Source organism: Orbicella franksi, chromosome 14 (assembly GCF_964199315.1).
Source record: "Orbicella franksi chromosome 14, jaOrbFran1.1, whole genome shotgun sequence".
Taxonomy (NCBI): Eukaryota; Metazoa; Cnidaria; class Anthozoa; order Scleractinia; family Merulinidae; genus Orbicella; species Orbicella franksi.
This window is the reverse complement of record NC_138158.1, coordinates 19,994,682-20,006,697: the sequence shown is the minus strand read 5'-3', so window position 1 is coordinate 20,006,697 and position 12,016 is coordinate 19,994,682. Positions and strand designations below refer to the sequence as shown.

Sequence of the window (12,016 nt, the reverse complement as noted above, 5' to 3'; positions counted from 1 at the left end):
TATCCAATGATCCAGTTTTTGATATATTTTATTGAACATATTCACTATAAAAAATTTGATTTTTTAGAAATCTTCATTACAAGAGAATTATCAAGCTATAAAAGCGATACAACAAATGACTTCATAATATAAACTTCCCGCGAAGTTGGGCAAACACAAGAATAGTTCGTGAATCGCGAGCCAAAGGCAGGCGATAAGCCATTTCAGCGACGCATACATTTTACAATATATTATAGTTAACCAACACAACAAACAGTTTGTGGTGTTGGAAGAACACTCGAAAAGCTTCAGTTTTTAATAGGCCATTTCCGATTTGCCTTTAGCCTCTGTGTCAAAACGACACTTCGTGCGAAACCATTGGTTACATGAAAATGTTTCCCCCTGACAGATTTATTAAAATGCAAATCACTCATTTCAAATGAAAGGTTTTGCTCTAGGACTCGTTTTCAAACAGAGGCACAAGGTGACTCGGAAATGGCCTATTAAAAGCTGAAGCTTTTCGAGTGTTCTTCCAACACCACAAACTGTTTTGTTGTGTTGATTAACTATAATATATTGTAAAATGTATGCGTCGCTGTGGTCGACTCTACTGGAACAATATAGTCAACAAATGGCAAAAAAAATCGTCCACGAGCACCCCCGTCCTTTTTATATGCCCCCCCCCTCCTCGGGCAATATAGCCGTTGTAAGTTGTAATAACGAGTGAAAACGCCCGAAAGAGGAATGGATAGAACTTAAGATCATCGTAAATGACAACTGGCGTAAAATATTAAAGGAGCTACGTCACGGTTTGCGCGTCTTAAAAGATTGGCCTAAATTTTTGCAAGTTCGTCGTTTGCCATCCATGTCAGTCTTCTCCATCCTTAACCATCCTTGTTCCTTTATGGTTTTATATTGTCTCTTTGGTGTTTTTCTATCTCAGTACACTATCATTTTCAGATTTCCTTCGATTTAAAGGTAATTTTGTTGGGGGACGAAAATGCCGTGACTGAGCTCCTTTAATCAATGAGATACTATTCAAAAAAGTCACATTGATACTTGTCTAGTGCTACCATTTTAATCAGTTGAAGGAATTATACAACATGGTTTTGGTTTTAATCCTGATTGGTTGAAAAAAACGGCGTTTGCCCTGATTGGTTAAAACGAGTGGTACGAGACTTTTTAATCAATTATAGAGCTTAGCAAGCATAGAGCCAAAGCACAGACCAATTTCACTGTTGGAAGGGATTCTACTTACAAGTGGACAAGTGAAGATAAAGAAGAAAATTATTAGTTAAAGTTTACCGTTATTTGTCACGATGCAACACCAAATTATCAGAACTATGTAAGGCGATCTGCTGGGAGAATTTTACAATATCTGTAGCTTACTCATTGCGCTTCCTCGCCAAACATGCCACCAGCATTTTTAGCGCTCATCCTTATTAAGGCCGTTAGGGCATGTAAATGAGTTTTTGATGAGTGAGACGGTTCAACACTTCTAGTTGATTTCTTGGCCAATACTTGTTCCCTGTAACGCTTTTCTTTCGAAGGGCTCCTTTGCAGCTGCCTTGGTTCTTTAGACGAGTCTTTAGTGGGTGCTTCTGTGGAAGTTTTATCGCGTATAGATACTTTTTCTTCCTTGTACATCGGCTTTCTCGAAGGTAACGCACCTAACGACCCATACAACCGTTCTCTTTTGTTTTCAGTAGCGGAGGAAGTAGCTAGCGTCGTCTTCGCTTCACCACATACTCTTGTTTTCCCATGGCTTGTTGAATGCGTACTATATAAATCACGTCTTAACTTGCCACTTTCCAGTCTTGACAGTTCTCCAGCTCTGAGCATTCTTCTCAATGTTGAATTTTCGCGATCATGATTCTTTTTAACATCTGCATCTACATCATCGAAGTCGACTTCGAACAAGTTACTAATACCTTTAGTCTCAGTTGTGCCAGGTTTAAGGTGTAAGTTACTACCACTGGCTATATCTGCTTTTGAATTAAACACGGATGCTTCAGAGGAGTCGTGTGGTAGAAACGTCCTGGTTCCCTCATGAACAGAGGTTCGAGGTAGCACATCCGTATCTTTGAACGTAAAACTCAGCTCGTCACGTGATCGATCCAGCCCGCGCCTCCTTGAACCGTCAAAGCTGCTGGAGATGTTGCCAAGGTAACATCCACCAAAACGAGGCTGATTATCGTCAGAAGCAGTTTCAAACGGCTTTTCTCTTAAAGCTACGGACACATCACCATTGTGAATGGTCGTCTTGCTTTTCTCGTTCATATTTCCATTTGTGCTGCCACGACACAACTCTCTGAGCTCATGCCTGGGATTTTTTGGCTTGTCCAGTGCACTTAGCAGCTTTGAATCGTGCTTATAACTATCTGGCGTTGCAAAACTCTTACAGTCATTTTCATCGCGAGACTCGCTACATTCAAGCTTCAGCAGTTCTAGTTCTTTTTTTAACTCATCCAGTTGTCTTTTAGTGCCAATTATAGTTCCATCGCTCGGCATTTTCGTTGAGTCATTTGTCAGAGCGATGTGTTCCGATTCACCAATTTGCCGACCTGTGTTCTCTAAAATTCCTTTGCTTGGTACGCGCCTGGAGGCATTTGCAAGAGAAACCTGCAACTTCTCCCGGGCAATACGGGATTTATTTTGGCTCAGTTCCCCAAGATAAGTCAACTCGGAGCCCATTCGCTCGGATTTAAGCCTACGTTCTTTAAGCTGCTGTCTCTTAAGTTCCCTTCTCACTTTTCTCTGCTCGAATGAATCGTACACTTTCTTAGATTTGCTGGAATAAACTTGGTGCAATGCTTCCAGGTATTCCATGAATTTTTCTTCACACTTTTGGTTCATGATGGCGTCTACCCGTAAACCTGTTCCAATATTTAACTGCTCAGATGACACTTTCAAGGCAAGGCTGATCTTTTCAGCTGCTGAGCCAAATTCTAAGACCTGCAAAACAATTGATGTATAAACCAAATTACCTTTCAGTCGAGATAAAAGTGGAATAATCTTCAAGTGGGGTAAAAGAGAACGCCAAAGATGTTATCTTGATAAGACAAAAAGACACAAGGATGGTTTTGACTGGAAAAGAATGAGACCGATTGCAATGAGTATGAACTTGAAAAATGGTTATTTTTTTCAAGATGTAGCCACCTTATATGCAAGCTTTGACGCTACAATCAGAAACAGACGTGTTAAAGGGGTTCAGTCACGGCATTTTTAATTATTTGGGCCATGGACAAAATTACCTTTAAATTAAAGGAAACCTAAAAATAATAGTTTGCTACGATAGAAAAACATCCAAGAGATTATAATAACCCATCACGGGACAACGTTGGTTAAGGATGGAGAAGATTGAAACGGATTACAAACCGTCGACAAATTTGAGAGGTTTACGCTAAATTTTAAACGATGCGAAACCGAGACGATTGTAGTTCTTATTAAGGCAGATTAACATCTTGAGAATTCTAGCAGAAAACCATAAATCTGAACATTAATATATACCTCTCTCTGTCCCAACCAATGTTGGGATTTACATAACTTTACGAGAAATCGTCGCAACTGCCCAACATTAAATAAAGGGGAGGGGGTTAGAAAATCATCAACTCCAGATTAGATGAATTTGGGACAGGGGTGCACACTGTATGGGTTCTTATTGCACGATCGCTGACGCAATAATTCAAGTTTTGAGGAACCCACCCACAAAATATTATTTGTCATCGTAGCTCACACATAACTTTTGATTACCAAGTCAGGAATAACACCCTCAATGATCTTGTTCAAGAGCAGACATAACACTGTACCATCTTGAAAGCTGCAACATAAAACAGAAATAAGAGGAAAGAACACTTCGTCTAACTTAAGAAAATATCATATGAACAACTAATGATACTTCAGCCAGAGAAATAATCAAACAACCACTAAATTTCCACTGTCATAGCTGACCACTTAGTTGCCTAAAGACAATATTAGAGAGTTTAAGAATGACGTTTACGACAAATGGCAAACAGCAAAAATTGCCTCTGATGTTGTTTTATTTTCCACTAATCCTTAAATCGATCCAACACAAATAAATAGTGGCTGGCTGCCTGGCTCCACTAGCCCCTATGGTTACTCCAGGCAGCTAGTACTCTAACTTTTACTTTTAATATTTTCATTGAACATTGCAACTTTTTAAGCAAGAGTGAGCGCAAATCAAGGTTGATTGATTGATTGATCGATTGATTGATTGATTGATTGATTGATTGATTGATTGATACAGAAAAGTCTCCTATTCATTGCAAATATGAATATTCTCCCTTCAGTGTACATTCAGCTAAATAAGGGGTAGTTGCGATGAACAGCTCCCCCAAAAAAATTGTTGGCCACCTGTTGGTCGACTGTTTGTCAACTGCCAGCTGCCTGTCTGTCAACTGTCATAGTTGCCATTTGCAGTAAACGCCATTCTTTATCTCTCTGATGATAAAAAAACTGCAACCAGTTTCAGTAGTACGGATATCGTTATCCAAAGGTCCACACACTGATACTTTGATCTCTTTTAATTCCCTCTAGGCTCAAAATATGAATTCTCCTTACTGAGTGTAACTAACACAACTCTTTTATTATAGTTCTTAGAATTTGGTTGTACACATGCATCAGAAAGATATATGATCCCATAGCTGATAATTTTCTTGATTCTTGATACCTGCCTACTTGGCAAACAGTGACATGGTATTAAGAAGTTAGATGTGATCACTTTTATAGAAAACATGTAAAAGTGTTGTTTTAGCCTGTGAGCAGGCACTGGCTAGAAGGATCTGTTGGAAGGGCCAATAACGAAATGGCTAAGAGTGAAGTGGCCAAGAGGGGACTGGGGGGGGGGGGTGTTGGAGTTGGGGCATCCCCCCCTCCTCTCTCTCTTCCTCCTCTCTCTTCTGTCCTCTTTCTTCCCACTTTCTCTTCCCCACATCCTTGACTGGAGAGCCTGTTCACAGGCTGGTATTGTTGTCCCTCTAGAGATAAGGAATGAAGATTGGGAAAGCTTTTTGAATGGAAAAGGGCATAATTTAGGACAGGGATTACTGAGAAGGCTGGTTAAGTGTGCAAAAAATGTAAAATTTCCATTTAATAAAATAATAATGACTAAATTATTAAACCTGGAAGCAGGCGAGAAGACTATAGGAAGCAAGAAAACCTAGCCACACCCCTCACCCCTACTTTTATCCCCAACTACACATGGAATAAAGCAAAAATACTTACCTCTGAAAATCAACAATTTGTTTTCCAGTAAGCTTTGATACCCAGTTAAAAGTCAACAAGTCATCTTTGTGCTCCAGTTGTTCAACTTGACGATTATGCACTAAAATAAGATAATGACATTGTTGTCTTTCTTGGTCATAAGACAAAGATCACACTGCCATGGTCTCAGATTTTTCCCAAAACATAACCAAATGATTAAAAATAAAGGTAGTCTGGGAGTTGCAGCAGAGGTACCATTTTGGCCGCTCACTCAAGCTTAGTCTTTGTTTCTTCAATGGATGAAAGCAACACTCATTTCCCCAACCTCACTTTCAGGGTCTCGGCCTAGAAACAAGGTTGTCACTTCCCCTAGAAAGTGGCTGGTAATGGAGCCTCTGTGCAGCAGAGAACTTCAAGAAGAAACAGCAAGCTGGTAAGCCCTGTCAAAATGCTTTGTAGTAGCAGGCAGGATAACAGATGTATTGGGCAATGAAGCCCAGAGAAGGATCTTTTATTGGCCAGGATTAGTTAAATGCACTGTGAAGCAGGCAGCAAGTAATTCACTGCAGACAACAGAATTGCCAACTGCTAGCACATTGTGACAGGGCTTGCTGATACAATAATTATTACACCATACAAGGTTCTTTACTACTGTATTGTCTTTGAGTTATCTTCATAACAGAATTATTGGTACCTGCACTTGAACCAAAGTGTCTCTGGAGGCTATGGCATAAGGCAAGCACCACCTTGAGATTTCCTTTCACTACATCTGAGAATTAAACAATGACATTTTACAAAGCATTAATGTGGCTAAAGAACAACAATAGTGCAAAAATAGCATTGATTATTATTAGTATACTTATTAACTGTAACAAGGCTATTATTTTTATCTATAACAACATGCATTTTGGCCTATTAAGATGGATTCCGCTCAAAGTTTGAGCAATAAGTGCAAAAATTATTTACCAAAAATCTACTCATAGCATGGTAACTTTGGGAATATTAAAACAACTCTTTTTAGTTCATTTCTCTCAGGGACCCTGTGATTAAATTCTCAAGCATTCTCAAGAAAGTTAATGTCAAAGCTCGTAAAAATGCTTAAAGCGTTTGTTATTGTGTTTCTTACTGACATGAAACGCCTGTTTTAATTGAAATATGGATAACTTTAAGTTCAATTTTCCCTCATGGAGTCAGCTTGAGAGCTTAAAAGTCTTGATAAGTTCTTCTAAACTATATTCAAAATATTACCATGCCATGAGGTTTTTTCAAGGTAACTCAATTTTTGGGCCATTATTCCCTGAATGTTGGAAATCATCTTAAATTGTTATTGAGTTCTCAGAATTTGAAGTTTCTGGAAATGCAAGTGAAATTAAAGTTAATTCACAATTAATTTCACAGGGCTCCATGTCTTTACCCCAGTAACCCACACAGTAACAGAAAATTAGGAAAACAAAGATCATTGAGGGTATAAAAGAATGGTTCCTCTGTTTCTTACCATCAGCAGTAACACCATTGATTGACACACCATAATGCTCCAAAAACTCCAGACAGGTCTGGATATTTTCCATCTTCTGGACATCTAGTGCCGGCTTTATGTGGATTTGAGGTGGGTACTCCCCAGCTGTGGAGCAGATTATCAAGAAAAACATGATTACAAAAATGAATAAAATTGAATGTAAAACAATCCTTATTATTTTGTTGATTGCTAGAACAAGATGGACTGGGAACTGGTCTAACTCCTGTTGCCAATTGGGAATTAATACGATGGTAAGTTCACTTACAGTGGAGGTGAGGTAGCTTATGGTTAATGCACTGGCCTCTAGATCAAACAGTCTGGGTTTGAGCTCTGGCCAGGGACATTGTGTTTTGTTCTTGGGCAAGAAACTTTACTCTCAGAGTGCATCTCTCTACCCAGGTGTATACAAAGGGCACCGGCAAATTTAATGCTAATGGGAAAACCCTGGGATGGACTACCATCCCAAGCAGGTGGATTACAAATACTCCTGGTCGCTTCATGCTACTGTATGAAACTGGAGATAAGCGCAGCACTTAGCTCGTATGCATCCATTTTATGTTCACTTACAATAATTTGTTCCATTACGGGCTACATTCTTAACATTGGTTTTGAACAGCCTCATTAGGAGAGTGGCAAATATGCATGGTCAAAGAAACTATCTGTTAACTTATTCATTTAATAAATAGTTATGTGAAGGAACATGTACAAAAGTGCCAAGTAATTGCATAATGCAGGAGGCTCAGCACACTTAGCCAATAGCTAGTGCAATGGATTCTGAATTAAAATATGTGCAACTTAAGTCCTGGCTGGGGTTGCAGTAGTAGAAGAAAGACAAAGAGCAACATATTTGGCTGGCTACTCTGCTGGTCAGGGATATTTTTCTGATTCTTTAAAACAATTTGATGGAAGCTGCCTACTCTAGAAATTTACCCTACTAGCAGTTAGTTTCAGCAAAGAAGAAGCAAACTGCTCACAGGGTACTAGCAATTACACCAGCTACTTTGAGACATTCTAGCAACACTGCGGTATAAACCCACCTAACATCTCTACCAGACTCAACAGGGTAATGCCATCTCCTAAGTCTCTCGCCAAGTCTGTGATTAAAAACTGGTCTAAGCTGTGTTGAAGGTATGTGTTAGCCCATGTGGTGAACATCTGTCAATGAAAAGGAAAAATTTATGTAATAATTTAAAACTACACAAGGGGCAATCAATCAAAATGGTAAAATCCAAGACTGACAGAGATTCTAAAACTCCTGTTTGAAAATATGTGACTAAGACTGGAACAACTGTATACTTGGAGACAAATGAAACATGACGACAAGACCAATAATTTGTACTTCTAGGTATTAATTGCTACCCCTTATACAGCACAAAAACATACCAACAGCTGTGACAGATACATGGGGGGTGGGGTGGGGAGGTGGGGGACTTGAAGTGAAGATGAGTCTCTTTACGAGTTTAATTCAATCGTCCAGACAGGCATACCCATCCCTTTCACATAATAGCTCTCCAGGATAAAATTATGCATATATGTATCCCATAATGCACTTTACAACATTTGAATTATTAAACTCAGGGGTGTGCTCTGACTCAGCATGTATTGGCTCCCACGTTAATGGCCATTGATCCATTAATGGTTTCACCACACCACACCTACCTTTGAATACATGTGAACATGCCCAACCACAACATTTTGCCCCAATTATCTGCTTCACTTTTTGAACAGTTATACAACTTCAAACACCCCGGAGTGGATCTAGAGGGAGTTCAGGGTTCAGTCAAACCCCAAAATTAGGAAAATGAGACATTATAACACGCTGACTTTGCCTCAGAATTCTGGATATCCCATTTTAAAGGACCTCAATTTTAAAAATTTTCTGGGGGAGGATGCCCCCAGACCTCCTATATCCCTAAAACCCCCTTCTTGAACCCCCTTCTCCAAAATTGTGTATCCACCCCAGAACACCTTTGATGCTTACAGTACCAAAACGCTGTCAAGAGTAACTAGCCAATCTTTAAGCACTTAGGACAGTGATGTATTTAAGCTCTACATAAAAGTTTAGACTATTATTAATCTTTAATTTACTGCCTTTGATATAAATCAAAGGTAGTCTTCCTTGTTAAGAGCATAGACAAAATGTTAATACAAATATTCCTAGAGATTCTTGACTCACCATACATTCATCGTAAGTCTGCTGTCCCAGCTCTGAAGGGTTGCAATGTGTTTTGGTGTTCTTGTACAGCGATGAAGCATTTGGAGAGCATGGTCTCTCCACAGGATGGTCTGATAAGCTAAGTAGCATCTTACTCATACCTGGACTGGGAGTTCTGGATCGTGGAGAAATGACAGCCTTGGAATTTATTGGTATAAAACTACCACCATCTTGCTCCAAGGCAAAGGTTGTTGGAGTGTCTCTTTTGCCCAACTTTAAGGGGATTGTGTCATATCTCACCAGATCTGTATCAGCATGTTTCATCCATGTCTCAAAGTTGACAGTTTCCACAGGATCTTTACTGCCAACTGACAGATGAAAACCACTTTCTCCTAACAAACTTGTTGGGCTTGTTGATCTTGCTGTCATTAGTAAAGACGTCATGTCAGATGCAGAATCAAAATCACTACACACTGATAATGTGCTTGCTGGAAGGACTGATTCATCACCACTGACATATGAAGCTGAATCCCTTAAATGTGCCGCCTTTGATATGAATGGTGTGTAATTTCTAGGTATGTGGTAGTCCACCATTTTTCTTATACAGTATCCACAAAGACAGGCCTTAAAGATCCATTCATTCACAACTCCATTTAATTTAAGGCTTCAATACTTTCCCACACACATTGTGGTTAAATCAAGTTGCTGTTAATCTAACCTGTTTAAAACTGTAGGAAAAAAAATAAGTTCAAAGTAATTAGTAAAGAGACTAACTTTATATTATGTCATTAGCATATATTAAGCATTTCAGTTTCTCATTGAGTTTCTGTCTATTGAAAGGGCTTGATGATAAATAAAGTACTTGTCGGCCTTTGACGTCATTGGCACAAAGAGCCCAAAATTGTGGGCGAGGCACGGCTGCTGATATTGTTACGAGGTAAGTTGCCTGTTACAACACTGTAATTTTACGGCCAAAACTTCATTGGCAAACCTCCATTGTGCCTTACTTAACTGCTTTGATCTTGCTTGGATTTAAGCCCATGACCTCTGGATCAGATGAATTTTGCCTTCAGATTCAGTCACCTACATCTACCTGGCCTTGTAGGTCAGTTGGGGATCTAATCCACAGGTCATGGGTTCAAATCCTGCCATGGTCAAACAATTGTTCATGGCCTTATGGTCTACCATTTCCTTTCTAGGGCTAATGCCTAGAAGGAAGTACATGGGTTGATTTGGTCCAGTACTCCACATTACTTTAGAGTTTAGCCTGTATAGCAGGCATTTCGAAAAGCATGTGAAGGGTTGCTCACCCCAGGCACGCTCATTCCCTTGCTTGCTTACTTGCTTGCTTGCTCACTTGATCTCCCCACCCCCCTGGAAAATGGAAAGGAAACGTCTGCTATGCAGGCTATTCGGAGTTTCGAGTAAATGGTATGGTATATCATTGCATTTGCAGTTACAAAGGGCCTGTTTGAGGAGACTTAGGAAAGGGAAATATAAAGTAGAACTTTTCCCCATACCACTGCTTCTGAAGAATGAACCATCCCCCCTGACCTCCATTCCAGTCTTGTTTGACCTCTCCTTAATAATTTATAGGTCTATCCCCATTATATGATATTCCCTTGCAACCCATGTATAGGAGAGGACAAAAAGAATGAAATATTCCTAATTTAAGATCTAGGTGAAGGCCCCTAACTTGATTTCGATTATCACAGATATTACAAAAACCCCATCTTGCAATAGAAAAATATATGAAGTTTAGTATGTATGCCCTTTGTGTTGACAGAAAGCGAGGTATATAAAATGTAAAAGTCGGCAGCTACCGTACCGATTCAAACGAAAACTTCTGTTTTCACTTTCTTTTCGTACTAAGACTATAAGCTTAACGTTCGACGCATTCAAATAATCCAATTACACATGTTTTAAGAGCTCTATTCACGTAAAAGGGAACTACATGTACACGAAACGAAGTGATTAACCCATCTTCTTCGTTTTCAAAAGGAAAACAACGGAAAACGTCAACATATGGAAGCACGTATAGCACGTATGTTTTCCTTTGACGGATCAAACGAAGAATTCGGCATGCATCGATCATGTATGAGGTCGCAGCGAGTAAGCTTGACAAAGTATTCTCAAAAAAATGTTCCTAGATTCTACACGCAGAGTAAAATAAAGACCAGTGCTTTACAAACGTTCATCGTCGAGACCAATCGAATTAAGCCGGCCTATATAGCTTCTATTATGCGAACGAATAACAAAAAATCTCACCTGCTATGCTTTCATCAGTGACTCCAAAGCTGATGTTTACATCACACAATATGAATGATATTTACCGGCTTTGCAGAGTTTGACAGAACAACTTTCATGATGATGAAAGATAAAGCGTCCTAGCGGGTATGTCTCCCGCAAAACGTCACGAAAAGGGACAACGAAGCTAAACGTCGTGACTTCATGATATGCCAGCGTTACTGGGAAGCGATGGAATGAATGATGGAATGTGAACTGCCCGCGACCCGCGGGATCTGTGAACATTGACTCGTTCCCAATTTCTAACGTTTTGCTTGGGGCTCATCCAACAGAAGCTAAGCGTTTCCAAGAAGGGGTACCGAATGGTATTTGCGAGCATTTGCGAACATGCGGGTAGTGCGTTTATTTTTGCGAGCAAGGACAGTGATCAAATTTGTCTTGCGAGCAGCGAGCACTTTAGAAAATACAGATGGCGAGTAGCGAGCACTTCGTAAATTTTCCGCTAGGAGGATTCTCTCTTTCATTAAAAGAAAACGTTCTGCGCCAACCCGGATGCGCCAAGTAATCTGGCTGTCAACCACTGATCCCAGCAGCTCGCAGCCATTTCCGAGCTGGTTTTTGAGGTGAAAGCGCCTAAAGCTAAAATTAACGGTGTTTTTAGCAGGTCATATTGTTGCTATGGTAACCTATTGTACCACAAAATTGACAGCAACATGTTCACTAATGATTGGGCAGTTTTTGATTCCGTGATTTTGGCATTAACCGATATAGAGTGGTTATAATGATCCATGATTGAAAGGCTTGGGAAATTATGAGAATTTTGACAACACGCGCGTGGAATTATTTCCTAATTTCACTCGCCACCATTTGATTACACATACGAGTTTCACGGTATA

At 39.7% G+C, this 12,016-nt stretch overlaps 1 protein-coding gene across 2 annotated transcripts; it reads right to left on the bottom strand.

The window, feature by feature from the left end:
• Nucleotides 1–10: 10 nt before the first annotated feature.
• LOC145468875 (uncharacterized) lies at nucleotides 11–11,973 on the bottom strand. 2 transcript variants are annotated; one of them, XM_081452578.1, is made up of 9 exons: nucleotides 11,142–11,973; nucleotides 10,184–10,247; nucleotides 8,895–9,601; nucleotides 7,756–7,873; nucleotides 6,698–6,823; nucleotides 5,897–5,971; nucleotides 5,224–5,323; nucleotides 3,733–3,799; nucleotides 11–2,934 (listed from the first exon to the last, which is right to left on the bottom strand). In XM_081452578.1, exons 3-9 carry the CDS (start codon nucleotides 9,465–9,467, stop codon nucleotides 1,369–1,371), a joined length of 2,625 nt encoding a protein of 874 aa, XP_081308704.1. In that variant the 5' UTR covers nucleotides 9,468–9,601; nucleotides 10,184–10,247; nucleotides 11,142–11,973; the 3' UTR covers nucleotides 11–1,368. The 2 variants fall into 2 exon arrangements, with proteins under 2 accessions (XP_081308704.1, XP_081308703.1); XM_081452577.1 differs by lacking the exon at nucleotides 10,184–10,247.
• Between the last annotated feature and the right edge of the window lie 43 nt (nucleotides 11,974–12,016).